General features: G+C 38.0%; 1 protein-coding gene across 16 annotated transcripts in view; it reads right to left on the reverse strand.

The window, feature by feature from the left end:
- cyst (rho guanine nucleotide exchange factor 18 cysts) overlaps positions 1 to 16,719 on the reverse strand; it is a 1,629,610-nt gene that overhangs the window by 75,014 nt on the left and 1,537,877 nt on the right. For all 16 annotated transcript variants that reach the window (XM_070090333.1, XM_070090340.1, XM_070090337.1 and 13 more), the window contains one exon: positions 9,111 to 9,170. In XM_070090333.1, coding sequence (XP_069946434.1) covers positions 9,111 to 9,170 — 60 coding nt within the window. The remainder of the gene's footprint in view (positions 1 to 9,110; positions 9,171 to 16,719) is intronic.

Genomic DNA, 16,719 nt, shown 5'->3' on the forward strand with positions numbered 1-16,719 from the left:
ATGTTTGAACCACCTCAACAGCCCTCTGGATAATACCTTTAGTAACCCCTGCACCTCCTAATTTCCAAACTATAGATTCTCTGCATTATATTCACACCCACACATTACATTCAGACATGACATCTCCACTGCCTCTAGCCTTTTCCTAGTTGCAACATTATCCATGCTTTACACCCATATAAGTGTGTTGGTAGAACTATACTCTTATACATTCCCCTCTTTGCTTCAATGGATAACGTTCTTTGTCTCAACAGACTCCTCAGTGCATCACTCATCTTTTTCCCTCTCATCAATTCTATGACTCACCTCGTCTTTCATGGACCCATCTGCTGACGAGTCTGCTTCCAAATATCTGAATACATTCACTTCCTCCATACTCCCTCCAATCTGATATCTAATCTTTCATTACCTAATTTTTTTGTTAATCTCATCACCTTACTCTTTCCTGTGTTCACTTTTACTCTCCCTCTTTTACATACCCTACCAAACTCGTCCACCAACCTCTGAAACTTCTCTTCAGAATCCCCCAAAAGCACAGTATCATCAGCAAAAAGCAACAGTGACAACTCCCACTTTGTGTTAGATTCTTTATCTTTTACTCCCACACCAGAGGCCAACACCTGAGCATTCACTTCTCTTACTACTCCATCTATAGATATATTGAACAACCATGGTGACATCACACATCCCTGTCTAAGGTCTATTTTTACTGGGAAATAATCTCCCTCTCTCCTACATACTCTGACCTGAGCTTCACTATCCTCATAAAGGCTTTAATGCTTTCAGTAACCTACCTTCTATTCCATACATTTGCAATATCTGCTACATTGCCCCCCTATCCACCCTATCATATGTCTTTTCCAAATCCATAAAAGCCATAAAAACTTCTTTACTCTTATCTAAATACTGTTCACCTACATGTTTCACTGTAAATACTTGGTCTACACATCCCCTACCCTTCCCAAAGCCTCTTTGTTCATCTGCAATCCTGCTCTCTGTCTTACTGTTAATTCTTTCAATAATAAATCTACCATACACTTTACCAGGTATACTCAACAGGATTAGTCCCCTATAATTTTTACACTTTCTTTTGTCCCCTTTGCCTTCATACAAAGGAACTACATGTATGTATGCTCTGTGCCACTCCCTAGGTACCTCTCCATCTTCCATACATTAAATAAAAGAACTAACCACTCCAAAACTATATCCCCCACCTACTTTTACCATTTATCTTTATCTCATCAATCCCAACTGCTTTACCCCCTTTCATTCTACGCACTGCCTCATGCATTTCCTTCACACTCACAACTGGCTCTTCCATACTCCTACAAGATGTTATACCTCCCTGTCCAATACACAAAATCACAGCTTCTCTATCTTCAACATTCAACAGTTCCTTAAAATGTTCCCTCCATGTTTCCGATACCTCTAACTCTCCTCTCCTATTTTAACTGTCAAATCCATTTGTTTACCTAGGCTTTCTCAGCTTGAGGTCCCAGGGGGCATTTATCTCCACTCCTACCTAGCTTGCTCACACATTCCTGCAAGGGGCTGTGGCATAAAGCAGGCATGTGTGTGTGTATGTGTACTCGCCTAATTGTACTCACCTAATTGTGGCTGCAGTGGTCGAGACTCAGCTCCTGGCCCTGCCTCTTCACTGAGTGCTACTGGGTCCTCTCTCTCCCTGCTCCATGAGCTTTCTCATACCTCATCTTAAAGCTCTGTATGGTTCCTGCCTCCACTACCTCGCTTGCTAGGCTATTCCACTTCCTGACTACTCTATGACTGAACAAATACTTCCTAACATCCCTTTGACTCATCTGAGTCTTCAACTTCCAATTATGAACCCTTGTTTTTGTGTCCCCTCTCTGGAACATCCTGTTTCTGTCCACCTTGTCTATTCCACACAGTATTTTGTATGTCGTTATCATGTCTCCCCTAACCCTCCTGTCCTCCAGTGTTGTCAGGCCGATTTCCCTTAACCTTTCTTTGTAGGACATTCCCCTTAGCTCTGGAACTAACCTTATCGCAAACCTTCGCACTTTCTCTAATTTCTTGACGTGCTTGGTCAAGTGTGTGTTCCAAACAGGTGCTGCATACTCCAGTATGGGCCTGATGTACACGGTGTACAGTCTTGAATGATTCCTTACTAAGGTATCGGAACGCTATTCTCAGGTTTGCCAGGCACCCATATGCTGCAGCAGTTATCTAGTTGATGTGTGCTTCCGGAGATGTGCTCGGTGTTATACTTACCCCAAGATCTTTCTCCTTGAGCAAGGTTTGCAGTGTTTGGCCACCTACCCTATACTCTGTCTGTGGTCTCCTTTGCCTTTCCCCGATCTTCGTGACTTTGCATTTGGTGGGGTTAAATTCGAGAAGCCAGTTGCCGGACCAGGTGTCCAGCCTATCCAGGTCTCTTTGAAGTCCTGCATTCTCATTTGATTTAATTCTCCTCATTAACTTCACATCTGCAAACAGGGACACTTCTGAGTCTATCCCTTCCATCATGTCATTCACATATACCAAAAATAGCACTGGTCCTAGGACCGATCCCTGTGGGACCCCGCTCATCAGAGGTGCCCACTGTGATACCTCTTCATGTACCATGGCTCATTGTTGCCTTCGTGTCAGGTATTCTCTGATCCATTGCAGTGCTCTTCCTGTTATATGTCCCTGATCCTCTAGCTTCTACACTAATCTCTTGTGAGAAACTGTGATGAAGGCCTTCTTGCAGTCCATGAAAATGCAATCAACCTATCCCTCTCTCTTGTGTCTTGCTTCTGTTACTTTATCATAAAACTCCAGGTTTGTGACACAGTATTTGCGTTCCATGAATCCGTTCTGGTTGTTGTTTATAATCTTGTCCCATTACAGGTGCTCCACCACTCTCCTGATAATATTCTCTGTGACTTTGCATACTATACACGTCAGTGACACAGGTCTATAGTTTAGTGCCTCTTTTCTGTCTCCTTTTTTTAAAAAATGGGAACTACATTTGCCATCTTCCATACCTCAGGAAGTTGCCCAGTTTCAAGGAATGTGTTGAAGATTGTTGTTAGTGGCACACCCAGCATTTCTGCTCCCTCTCTAAGGACCCATGGGGAGATGTTGTCCAGTCCCATTGCCTTTGAGGTATCAAGGTCACTTAGCTTCTTCACCTCCTCCTCAGTTGTGTGTGTCATCCAACACTTGTTGGGATAATCCTTGTTGATGTACCCCTCTTCTGTCTTCCCACAGTCCTTCCTGGGTGTGTGTTTGTATTAGTTACCATTTTGTCCTAGGCACATGTCGATTAGACACTTGGCCTGTTGTATATAAAAGTAAGAGAGAGAGAGAGAGAGAGAGAGAGAGAGAGAGAGAGAGAGAGAGAGAGAGAGAGAGAGAGAGAGAGAGAGAGTGTGTGTGTGTGTGTGTGTGTGTGTGTGTGTGTGTGTGTGTGTGTGTGTGTGTGTGTGTGTGTGTGTGTGTGTGTGTGTGTGTGTGTGTGTGTGTGTGTGTGTGTGTGGAGGCGAATGGTTTTTGAGACTTGGCGAGCTGTTGGAGTTTGAGCAGTGTTTTGTGAAGGGATTCAGGGAGGTCAGTTGGTCGGACTTGGGTTCCGGGAGTGAGAAGTGCAATGCCTGCACTTTAAGGGAAGGATTTGGGGTATTTGCTGTTTGGAGTGACATTGAACGGTCGTGTCTGAGCACCTCTGCAGAGACGGTGACTATGTGTGAATGATGGTGAAAGTGTTTCTTTTCTGGGTCACCCTACCTCAGTGGGAGATCGCCAGCATGTTATATTATTTATATATAGATATATATATATATATATATATATATATATATATATATATATATATATATATATATATATATATATGCAAAACAACCCCTGTGAAAGAATAGTGAAATTCCAAGGGCTTTCAAGACTTCTCACATTATCAAGGAGAAGTCACGAAAGCGCTTGTAATTTCACTATACTTTCACAGTGGTTGTTTTGCATATTCTGATATCACCTGTTTACTGTGATACTATTGCGCATATATATATATATATATATATATATATATATATATATATATATAGATATATAGATATATATATATATATAATGTCGTGCCGAATAAGTAAAACTCGCGATTTTGACTTAAACAGCAACACGCTTCTTGCTGAATAGGGCAAGCGAAAATTTGTGTATGCAATAATTTCGCAAAAATCATTTCGAACCTAACTAAAAAAAATATGTCATTGTGTTTGTTTATTATTAAATTACTGTAAACTTATATAAAATATATTTAGTTGGATTAGACTAAATTAAATTGCGCTTGATATAGTAAGATTAGGTAAGTTTCCTAAGGTTCTTTAGGTACAAAATCATTAATTTTTTATATTAGCATAAATTAAAAATATATATCTTTAAATGTATAAGAGGAAATTTTAGAATGGACTTAATTTTGAATGAGTTCTTGCTAACTGTCCAGTTTTACCAATTCGGCACGTGTGTGTGTGTGTGTGTGTGTGTACTCGCCTAGCTGAGGTTGCAGGGGTCGAGTCCAAGCTCCTGGCCCCGCCTCTTCACTGGTCGCTACTAGGTCACTCCCCCTGAACCGTGAGCTTTATCATACCTCTGCTTAAAGCTATATATGGATCCTGCCTCCACCACATCGCTTCGCAAACTATTCCACTTCCTGAGTACTCTGTGGCTGACGAAATACTTCCTAACATCCCTGTGATTCATCTGTGTCTTCAACTTCCAACTGTGTCCCCTTGTTACTGTGTCCCATCTCTGGAACATCCTGTCTTTGTCCACCTTGTCAATTCCTCTCAGTATATATATACACACACACAGTTTTTTTAACTGACCATTTTCCATTGAGGATGAGTATAAGTTTATTCAGTTCAGGTATACACAAATAGTTACAAAAATTGTCAGTTATACTAAATGGTTATAACTATGACCATAATTTTTAAAGGGAAGGACCGGTTAGTCAGCGGAAGGCCTCGGTCAGATGACCAAAAGCTTCAACAGCGGGTCATCATCTGACTAAGACCAGCGTCAAGAAACACTTGTCCTGTCTCCTGACGAACCTTACCTTACCTAACTTAACCTAAAAATTGTCATACATAGCAACATATGTGTAGGTTACCTAGGGCAACCCAAAAAAGTCAAAGTTACTTATTTCCCAATCTTTCTCTCCCCACTAGTCTTTCCTAAATGACACAGAAAATCAATGCTCATCTCTACCAAACTGTACCACTCCTTACCCAAATTTGAAAAAGCGGCTAGTCAACAGTGCTTCCGCTCTGCAAAATTCGTGTCTACCTATCTGGTTTTCCTGATGCTTTTCACAGTTCACTCCAACAGCAAGTCAAACACCAAAAACCATTTGCATCTGTGCACTGCAATCTTATATGATCAAGATATGCTTCTGGACGTTTCAAGCCCTATCAATACCACTTTCAAGCTGCTGTCAACTCTTTCTCAGACGTCCTATACTCCTCCTTCCATCCCAGGTTTATATACCCTATTAATTACTCTATCTTGTTCCATTCATTCTATATGACCAAAGCATATCTACTCCAGTTCCAAGGTTAATTAACGGTCAACCATCTAGTTTCTTTATTGCTGATTCTTTACATAATTTTCACCAGACTGACCCCTTAGGACATTCCCATTACGTCAAACAAATATACAATATTATTTAAGCATTCAATGCAATAAAAATTACGAATCGTAAACATCAGAGCACACACAGCCACCCACCTAGCTTTTGCTTCATGGAATACTCCAGGTTCAGTCTCGTATATGAATCTCATCAAAAGAGGTATCTGATGTGGATGATACCAAGTACATACTTTCATCCACTGATATATCTAATTTGGATACCTAGCACTATTATCCAAGGAGACATCTAATGTAAGCGCGCCTCTGGGTAGAGCACCCTGCTTTAATGGGAGACGGCCAATGTGTTAATAAAATAATAGAATCTAACAAGGATGATATCTAGCTCTATCATCCAAAAAGGCATCTGGTGTGGATATCCAGCACTATCATTCAAGGAGACATCTAATGTAGCTGATACCTAGCACTACCATCCAAGGGGCTGTTAATGTGGCTTGTTACGTAGCACTATAATTCTCTCCGGCTGGTTTCCAATTGAGCTCAAGCATATAAATAATGCTGGAAGTATTTTGAGTTCAAGTGAAACGTACACAGTATTTAAAAATGAAGTTCATCACTGGCCGGGACATAGTATGCAAATGATTACTGACAAGGACCTTATATATATAAAGTATGTATGTGTACAGTTCTAACTGTCGAGAAAATTCACTGCTGAAGCCACTTATTACAAAAGTTTTTTTTCGAGAATTTTCAGCTAAAAATGTCACTATAGAGGTCGATAAAACTGTTCTTGCTACAATAAGACACTGAGCAATGACACAGTTAAACGGATATAATAAAACAAAAGAAGTACTGTATATTTCGACCACATACCGAAGACAATCTCATTGTGAGGCCGAAATATACAATACTCTTGAGATCTGATTAAGACCGGGCAGCAGGGTCGATGATCAGCTGAACCACTGATTGATTAATGGAGTTTAATTAAAGTTTATCGACTACACTGGGGTCAAAATTAAGGCTTCCTTTACATAACCAGACAAAAATACTTCCGTCCCTAAAATAGGAAATAAAGTACTCTCATCACATACACACTAAAGGAAATACAACTCCCGGTGTGTATGTGTTTATATCGTGTACCATATAATACATGTGACACACTTAGCTTCTCATGGATTCGCTCATGTCATACTCATTTTTACTTCAAAACGGGGTAAATCACCTACTTATCTACATCCAAGAGTTCATGAAGATCGGTGCCTACTAAGTTGTCCACAGGAATGCATTCAAACGTACGATTGCAAGCCAACTCTAGTTTCTCTTCTTCTGTAGTGTCAACTGTGTCGCTTTTGCTGTCTGACTCACACGTAACACATTTGTCATCGTCAGTCTCCTTTTGTTTGCGAGATTTAGTAGATTCACTCCTTTCTCTGTGCCTAAAGAAACCAATGCCATCCTCCTTGTCTTTATGCTTAAAGGAGTTACTAGCGAAATCCTTGTTTTTACGCTTTAAAGATTTATTGACCTCATCTTTTTCCTGTCGTTTTAAGGATTTGTTGTCATCTTTGTGTTTGCTCGATTTGACGTGTTCACTTTTAAAACTTTTGGAATGTTTTTTTGATAGTTTCTCATGTTCGTTTCCCTCTTTATCAACAGCTTCACATATATTTTCTGCACTTTTACTTTTATCCGTCATAAATATCTGAGTAAGGTCATTCAGACTCCGCGATATTGTAAATTTTGATCTCAGGGTGCCGATCTTACGGTGCGCCATTGTTAGATTCTTAAACAATTTTAAAAAGAATTTTATGTAATATGTAATTTTTCTCAGCTACACTGTTACTGTCGACATTGTATATTCTTAGCTTAAAATATTTATAGGTGCTGAGGATATTACCATTCTAATAAACAGTTGATTTTATTTTTCACAATAACATGAACAAATCTTCACATTTCAGTTTAAATATTTATTTAATAACATCAATGTAAAAATGTACCGACTCGAATAGTAATTTGTACTGCATCGTGTAATAATCCCATATCTTTTGTGATTCGTTATATATCTTTTGTACACTCGCCTTTTTTTTCCCCCCAAGATCAGAGTATTAAGTCTTGAGCAAATATACACATTAGAAACCTAACTTATTTCGCGCACTTTCTCCGTAACTTCAATATTTATCTGGTCACTGTGATAATAGTAATACTGCAGATCCCAAGATAGCTTTCCTGTAATGCAGTCACAAGCTGTTAGGCATAGCTGATGATAGTGGGCGATATTAACGAGGCAACTGGTAGTTAACAGAAGTTGTTGCAGTGGGCTGAGAGTGACGCCGCCACCACAGTAAACGGAGGGTGTCATGGCAGCCACTGCCAGGGAACTGGCTCACCCTATTATCAGTCTCCCCAGCCAAGATAAGGAACACAAGCACGCCTAACCCCCGTATTCAACTTCACTCCCGCTAATGAATCTCTTTCCACACCGTCCACCGATAATTTTTCTACAGTTAATAACTCAGTCGTCCTATATAAACAAAAATCAGTCTACGTGGCTCAACACAGACAAAAAAAAAATTCCTTGTAATCAAAAACGGGACTAAAGTGCATGAAACGCTATCAAAACATTAGCACATTGTATAGATATATAATATTGTACTCAAGATAAGATAAAGATAAACAGATACTGAGTGGATGATACATGCCAATCTACGATTTCCAAGAACTTTCCCAGTATTTAAAGGCGGCATTTTCATCTTAGCCACAGAGTCCAATATCCGTTGTGAACATTCAAATTTCAACAAATTTTAAACAAATCCAGGAATATAATTTGCAACACCTCAGACGGTTATCCTATCAGGAAGATTATTTTTCACTTAATGCCCGACAATATGTAATATGCTGTAAGTATCTCCCTAGACATGAATGATGCTTATGCATGCTTGGTAAGCAAAGTATCTACAATCTTCACATCAGATATCTGATGGTTATAATTATAACCATAATTTTTAAAGGGGTGGTCAGGTAAGCCAGTGGAAGGTCTCGATCAGATAACCAAAAGCTCCAGCTGCGGATCATTATATATCTAAGATCCGTGTCAGGAAACACTTGTCCTGTTTTGTGACAGACTTTACCTAACCTAACCTCGACACATCTTAAACTATTTTTTTTTTAAGAACAATGTTGCGAAGGTTGGTACTCTTTCCCATAAAAGATATAAATATTCAGAATAATGATTATTTGTAAAAATAAAGAACAAAAAGGTACAATACAGTGGCTGGAACAATACACAAATAACCCGCACATAGGAGAGAGGAGGTTACCACGACGTTTCGGTCCGACTTGGACCATTTAGTCACAGTGTGATTTTGTAATTGGTCCAAGTTGGACCAAAACGTCGTCGTAAGCTCCTCTCTCCTATATGCGGATTGTTTGTGTATTTTAAAAATAATACTGGCTACTATACAGCAGAATACATAAAGAGTAATAAGGCTAGTAAAATGTGTACTTACTTGGCATCAGCAACATCGTGAGGCAAGACGTCTGCTTCTTTCTCCTCACTCTGTACCTTACTGTGGAGAGGACATGAAACGAAGAATGGGGAAGGAAAATAATAAGGTAAGGAAGGTTAAGATAGGGGAAGAGGAGGGGAGGTAAGACAGGGGAAAAGGAATGGCGAGACAAAAGGGAGAAGGAAGGAGTGAAGAAAGAGCGAGGAGGAAGACGAATGTAATAAGCGAAGATCCATGGGTAGGTGACAAGAACAGAAAATAGTACACCAAGATTGGGGAATAGAATACCAGGATAGGGACAGACGGGAACAGCCACACACCACAAAGCAGGTGGTTCGAGTGATAAAGAAATATCCAAAAAAGAAAAGTTTTTTCGAAAAAAAAAAAGTTGGACATAAGGTTTTGGGAGGAAGTGAAGGAAAAACAAAACGGGCGATTAGTTTTACAAATACGTATTAGCAATTTTATTTCCAGATATTCTACGTTTTTAATTATCCAGGTTAACAGCTTAATAAAATTAATATTAAGACCAAGTATCAATATGCATCACGTGGAAAATTAACCCTACACACGGCAACTAATCAAATATATTGATGAAATACTTAATTTACGCTGCAATGATGTATGCAACAAGACAAGCCGCCAATAAACTGGTAAATATTCAAACATGCTAATTAGGAACAATAGTGTGACCAAAATTATTTAAAAAGTGTCAAAATTAAGTTTACATTTCATTAAAGTGACTTCAACGCAAGCCACAATTTTCAACTTGAACAATTAAATATACCTAAGAGTCGATTCTACCTCATACTCATCCAAAACATTTACAAAAAAAAAAAAAAAAAAAAAAAAGAAACAAGGTTACAACAAAGTGCCTCGTGTATTTGTTCAAGTAACAGAAGTAATTAATACCAAGAGGACATCAGTACACATCAAACTCTAACACTAACACTTCCAGAGAGAGAGAGAGAGAGAGTTAAACACCAATCAGCTGAAAATTCAACTTACTTCGGCATCGGTGTTCGAGAAGAATTCAATTAGACGGATCAAAAAGAGTTATTGGTGCGATACTAAATAAAATGAACACAAATGTAATTTGCGAATAAATTTTTATAATCAAAAGTTAAAACTTGTATTAGTGAATAAAATTATTAAATAAATTATTGGCGAATAAACTGAAACAAGACAAATAACGACATTACCGAACAAATGCCGACAAAACCAAAAACATTACTGAAAAATTTATAAACTCGAAAAAAAAGTTACTGTTAAAAGTAGTCAAGTCAGTTTTTAAGTAAAAACAGAGAGCATGACGAGCCTTCGCAACACAACCTTACAACTTAAGTGTGAGTTAATTAAGTCTGGTAAAACAATGTTCCTTAAAGGCTGATCTTGCTATATGTTTGTTTGCCACATTTATCTGTAACTTAAATCAAAACTGTTGCTGCCACATTAATATAGACAAATATTATGGAGAAAACGTACATAAAAAGTTTTGGGGGCATAAAAATAAACGAAACAAATATTCTTGGGAATAAAAGGAAATCAAAACAATAGCCACTGGTAAATTAAAATGAAGCCGTAAATGTTCACACAAAAATAAACAACCAATAAATTTAACTTAGAAACACTAGGGAAAATAGGCTACATACGTCGACCAAGCGACATAATACAATTTTCAGCACTAATCACCAGGGAGAAGATTAAATTATACACAAAGTCTGAGAGACAGTGTGGGATGCCCAAGTTTATTTAACGTGAGTGAGGGTTAACATTAACATTTAACAAAAGTTCCGAAAAATTAAGTACCAAAAAACGTAGCAGGTAGGTAATAACATTTAAGCCAAGTTGAAGAAACACCTATGAACACTGAGAAACACGAGAGGTATAAAAGAACACCCTCAGCTACGTGAAGTAACATGACGATTAGAAAAGAACACCCACGGAAACTTTAATTAATACAAACTTTAAGAAACAATGAAAGATATATGGTAACCTCAACAATTCTCAAACACGAAAGAACACGGCAGTTCATGGGAAATTATGTAAACTCCAGGGACACGAGAGAGACGTACACCAATGGTAGGTCAAGTTACAGAACGTGTACCAACTTTGACTAGAGAAACTCATGGTGGTTAAGGATGGGGGCAAAGCTGTGGAAAGTGCCTCTGCTGTAATATTGAAAGTTATGCACAAAAATGAAAGCCAACATCAATACTCATAATTTTACATACATTTCCTTAATCAAAATTTTGTTTATCCGTTTTCTAGTCATAGTTTATAAAAACATTTTAAATAAATTTTGAATTTTTTTTATTGCATCATCAAATTTTAACCTATTTTTAATAGCATTTTGAAATTTTATCCCATTTTCTATAACTTTAGCATATAAAAATTTATAATAATTATTTTACCTTAGGTACACCAGGATGTGTAATAAATTTATTCACCAAAACAGATAAAAACATTAATTAAACGTCGCATGATTAAAAGTTAAGGTCACTAACGGCAGTAGTGATAATAGGCACGTTTCTCGTTTATTGATAAAAAGGCAATAAAGAACATGGTTTGGTTCCCCACGTTCCATATTTATCAGTAACTAGGCAATGAAGAACATGGTCAGTTTTCCTAAAATATTGGTCATCGTATATTATGTTAACTTCTAAAAACCTCATGAAATCTAACGAGCCAGTACGTAGTTAATTCACATTATCTTGCTTTACCTGATAATATTTTGGGTATTTAAGGAGAAATGCATTATTTCTGAGAATCACCCTCTTAATACTATTGTTTGTGGTCCCTTCCGAGCCAACAGCAACCTTTGCAGCTCAACGAACTGTCAGGCGCTCAATTAAAATATAACGTACACAGGAAATAATCCCTCACCAATATAAAGCCTAGTTCTTTAACTATAATGATTTATATAACTTAAGGTTTGTTAATGTTTGAAATAAATATTGCTAACCATTCTTTGTAACATGCGTATATTATATAGTTAGAGATATGTTAATAATTAGCGATTGTGGTATTAAGATTCACATGCACAGTCAAGACATTTATTGAAGGTAACGTTTAGCCACTTTTTTTCAGTCCTAATATACAGACAGTTAAAATATATAATGAATGTATAGCAAAGTGGCGAGATCACTTATAGGAGACGCCTGGGCGGGGCTGTGTACTGCACGACTGGGAAAAGTTGGATTTGAGAAAGACCTGCCTAGCACGCACCGGCGGCGGCGGCGACAGCAGGGAAGGAATTGAAGAAGGAAGGTGAAGAGGAGGTAGAAGTAAATGCCTTTTGCCCTGTGTAAATTTTTGGAGTACCTGGCGGGCTTCGCTTAAAAAAATAAATTGATCACTTCTAGATAATGATGTTCCTGATTGGATTCATAAACATTGGGGCCCCTGAGGAGGTTGTGGATCTTGTAGTTTGCGTTGAGGGTAACTACTACCCCCACGAGAGAACTTCCACCAGGTATATAGCCCTTCCCGTTAATATTATTATAATCATGATGATAAATTAGACACATGTGCAACACTTGGGTATCTTTAATGAGGAAACGTTTCGCCACACAGTGACTTTATCAGTCCATACAAAGGAGAATCGTGAAGAGTAGTAGTTTGAGGTAATCAGTCCCTCAGCCTTGAGTCGATGTAATCAGTCCACCAATCTTGAAAAGAATACAGCATATGTGAGAAGTGGCTTATATACTGTAGTCAGGCATAACTAAGCGCTAAACCCACACTAGATTGGCCAGCAACATTTCTCCTGTGCTCAGAGGCAGTCATATGAAAGTAGAAACCAGTTCCACCATCAGGGATCTCGTTAAGCTGAAACCAGCCAGCACCACAGAAACCAGTGCCGGTATATACAGGATCCCTAGCGAGGGTTGCAAGGAAGTTTACACAGGGAAAACAGCCATGGGCATAGGGCAGCGTTTTAGGGAACCATACTGGTTGGAAAGGGGGCTAGGAAATTTGTTTAAAAGAAGTGTTATTATTTTTATTTGCTTTAGAAGGCTGAAGAAATCTTTTTTTTTTAGGGGGGAGGGGGGGAAGACAGAAGGCAACCCAAGCCCCTCCTCAGCGCCGTCACTACAGGAAACGGAGGAAGCAGAACTACTTAACAGAGAGTAATTTACTTCAACGTTGAGCTTTAACATTTCCAAAACTCTCACCAAAATTATCCTGCCCAACCAAAACACTACCAACAGGTGATATAAGAATGGAGGAGCACTGCTGTAGTCCCACTGGCACATAGTCAGAGCCTACTCACTCGTGCATTACAAGACCCGGCCCAGTCGTCTGGGATAGGTGGCCTCACCAGTCTACCTGTTTTTCTGTTACATATAATATATGGTGTTTTATGCTCTCTGTATTCGAGTTGACAAAGCCACCAGTGGTGGCGAAGCGTCCCTTTTTAATAAAGTGTTGACTGTGCCTAAGTTCCTTATTCTCGCAACTGTAAACTCTTGAAAAGTATTATTATTATTAAAATGCCAAGTCATACACAACTTCATCACTCCTGCGCCCCAGATTCACTGTTCCACATGCTTGATACAAACATGCTGCCGTGCTCGTTTTCTCCGCTAATAAAGAATTCACCAAAAACTCGCAAACAGGAGAGGAACCTTATGACGACGTTTCGGTCCGACTTGGACCAGTGTCAACTCGTAACTTACGCTTGTCCACGAAATGCAGTCACAATGGCTAATACTGACAGCAAACTGTTTTATTTTACTGCACTCTGATCTACAGCACTCAGGAAGCGGGGAGCTTATTCTATCGCATTCTGATGGCTTTTTATTCTCTTTGGCACACAATGAGTGCTATTTCACCTTTCCAAAGTGCACTTTACTGTGTTGTATAACCCATAAAGGTTATACAACATCTGGAAAACGGCGGGCAACCGGGTCTGATCAGAGGAAGCTGAAGACAGATTCAGTTCTTTAGAGCAGAACCCTGACTTGCATCAAGGTACATCTCTGAGTGACGCATTTTCATAGTTAGAGATAGGTAAAAAGACATGTATGCGCTGATCAAAATATTGAGAAAACGTTTGCCACGAATGGTTTCTTCAGGACTGAAAAAGTCACATGTGACGAAACGTTTTCTTAATGTCCTGATAAGTACGTACAACTCCTTAACTTACAACTTAACGCTATCACCATACTAGTTCCACCAGAGCTGGAGACAGTTTTCTCTGGAAATATAGGGGAAACACTGCTAGAATTGAATATACAAGACGTGGAGTCACTCAAGCAACAAATTAGCTTTCTTTGAGAAACCAGAGAACAAATTTTCATTAGGTGCCATAAAAGTGGTTGCAGAATCTTTTCTTTCTTCCTCCAAAGTTCGTTTATAATTCGAGAATGACAAATCCGATCGCCTTACAATTTTCAACACTGGTGTACTGTAACTAGGACGAGGGTCATGCAACTACTGGCATGTGCAGGTGCCCTCTGCTCAACTGAATATAGGGGGCCCCGCTGATACAGCAGGTTAGGTTCCGGACTACTGTAAAGTGAAACATGGCCTTTTTTTCTTGTTTTTTTCACTTTCAAATAATATATAAGCCTGATAACATGTTTACACTATCATATATTAAGTGAGCAATAGAATTAGGACTTAAAAATGCATACACAATACACACATTACTTTTAAAATATCTTTGGCCTTAGCTTATAGTGCGTGGTGAATATATTGTAGGAAGTTTGAATTAATGAAAAACTGGTATAACTGAAGACTGTTGTATTAGTGAAATGCCATAAAGCGAAGCACTGTAAAGTGGGGCCCTCCTGTATAGACTATTCCCAGATTTGATTTCCGTGCAATAACGTGTGTCTTCTGGGATTGTTGGAGTTACTAGGTACCAATCTGTCAATTTTATTTTTAAAATGGAGTAAGTTTTTTTTCTGTGAAAGGACCTGAGTATGCCTCTTCTGAACGACTTCAATTTTTAAGGACTGATGCATCTTATAAACAGAAGGGCACCCAATAGCTTAAGGTTTTGTAGATGCAAATTTGCCAATTTCCTAACATATTTAATTTGGAATGGTTGGATTTCAAGCAATAACTGGAAAACACCTCTTCTGATTAGCTTCAAATATTTACATGCTGAAGTATCTTAATCATATTCTGGAACTTATCTTGGGCTGCAGAAGCACCAATTATGTTAAAGATATTGCGAAAACTGAAATAATGATTTTCATTCACTAATCAGTGAATGCCTCATTCGATCATCTTCAAACTTCAATGATTGATGCATCTAATTTAAATGCAGATTTGGATTAGACTATGCAGGTGCCAAATTTCCAAATTTTTACATCAAACTCTCATCTGTCCTCTGTTAGCTTACACGAGATATGCCAAGTCTTAAAAAAATCCTTACATAATTAAAAAAAAAATATATATAAAATAGTAAATAAAACTAAGCGAAATTGAAAAATCGCGCTTAAATATTATATTTTCCTCCACTAAGGATTTTGTCTATGAGAAAATCTATAAGACTGACTTCACAGGTTCAATGCTGCTGAAATATAACTAGAAACAAATTTGTACAGAATTATTAAATTTCAGATCAATTTTACATAGACTACTACCAATTCTATTTTTTATGTGCGACAACTTGAGAAAAGATCTCGTAGACTTCAACTTTCAACAACACTGTGTCCAAACCAAAAGAAAGTTGAGACTGTTATTAGAGTGTAGATGCCAATCCACCATTTTCTTTTTATAAAATAGTAGTATTTTTTCTCTTGAAATAACCTGAGAATGCCTCTTCTGAACTGATTTAATCTTTAATATTAAACTAAATCATCTTATGATAGTGATATCTTTCAGGCTTACAATGTTAATTTACCAATTTCCTAACAAAGTTAATAAACTTGGAATTGTTGGAGTCTCTGATAACTGAAGAATGCATCTTCTGGTAGGCTTCAAACTGCTACTGCTAGTATATTTTCTTTAAGGGAAGTTTTGCACTGATTTTGGATTGTGCGAGTTTTATCATTTTTTTAAAAGTTAGTTGCTATGTAATAACTAGAGAATGCCTCTTCCGACTGGCTTCGAACTTTAAACACTGATGTATTTTAGAGAAATGTTTGGGCTAATTTTGATCTGTGTAGGTCCCAAGTTGTTAATTTTATTAAATTAGGAAAATTTAAATACTGACTTTCAAGCGATTTGTGAATGACATCCAAATGACTTCAAACCTTCAATACCGATAATTTAATTATGCAACTTGTAATTAACTTCAAATTTAGTGATGGTATATTTTGGGATACTGGTCACTGTGCGATATGTGGAAGTTGCCTCCTCTAGCTATAACATTTTAAAAACTGACATTTCTTATTGGAAAATTCTAACTGGTTTTATGCTATGTAGGTTCCAATTTGCCATTTATACTGAATTAACTGCGATATTAGTTTCCAGATAATATCTTACGAATGTTCTTCTGATTGTCTTCATATCTTCGTTGCCGATATTTACTGCATTAGAAACTCATGCTACAGTGAATTAGAGGGACTGAGCTTATGGCATATGCAGATACATTTCTAGGATCACTGAGGTAGAGGGGGCTGGGTCTGTGGGATATGGGTATACCTTT

This window comes from Cherax quadricarinatus, chromosome 31 (assembly GCF_038502225.1).
Source record: "Cherax quadricarinatus isolate ZL_2023a chromosome 31, ASM3850222v1, whole genome shotgun sequence".
Taxonomy (NCBI): domain Eukaryota; kingdom Metazoa; phylum Arthropoda; class Malacostraca; order Decapoda; family Parastacidae; genus Cherax; species Cherax quadricarinatus.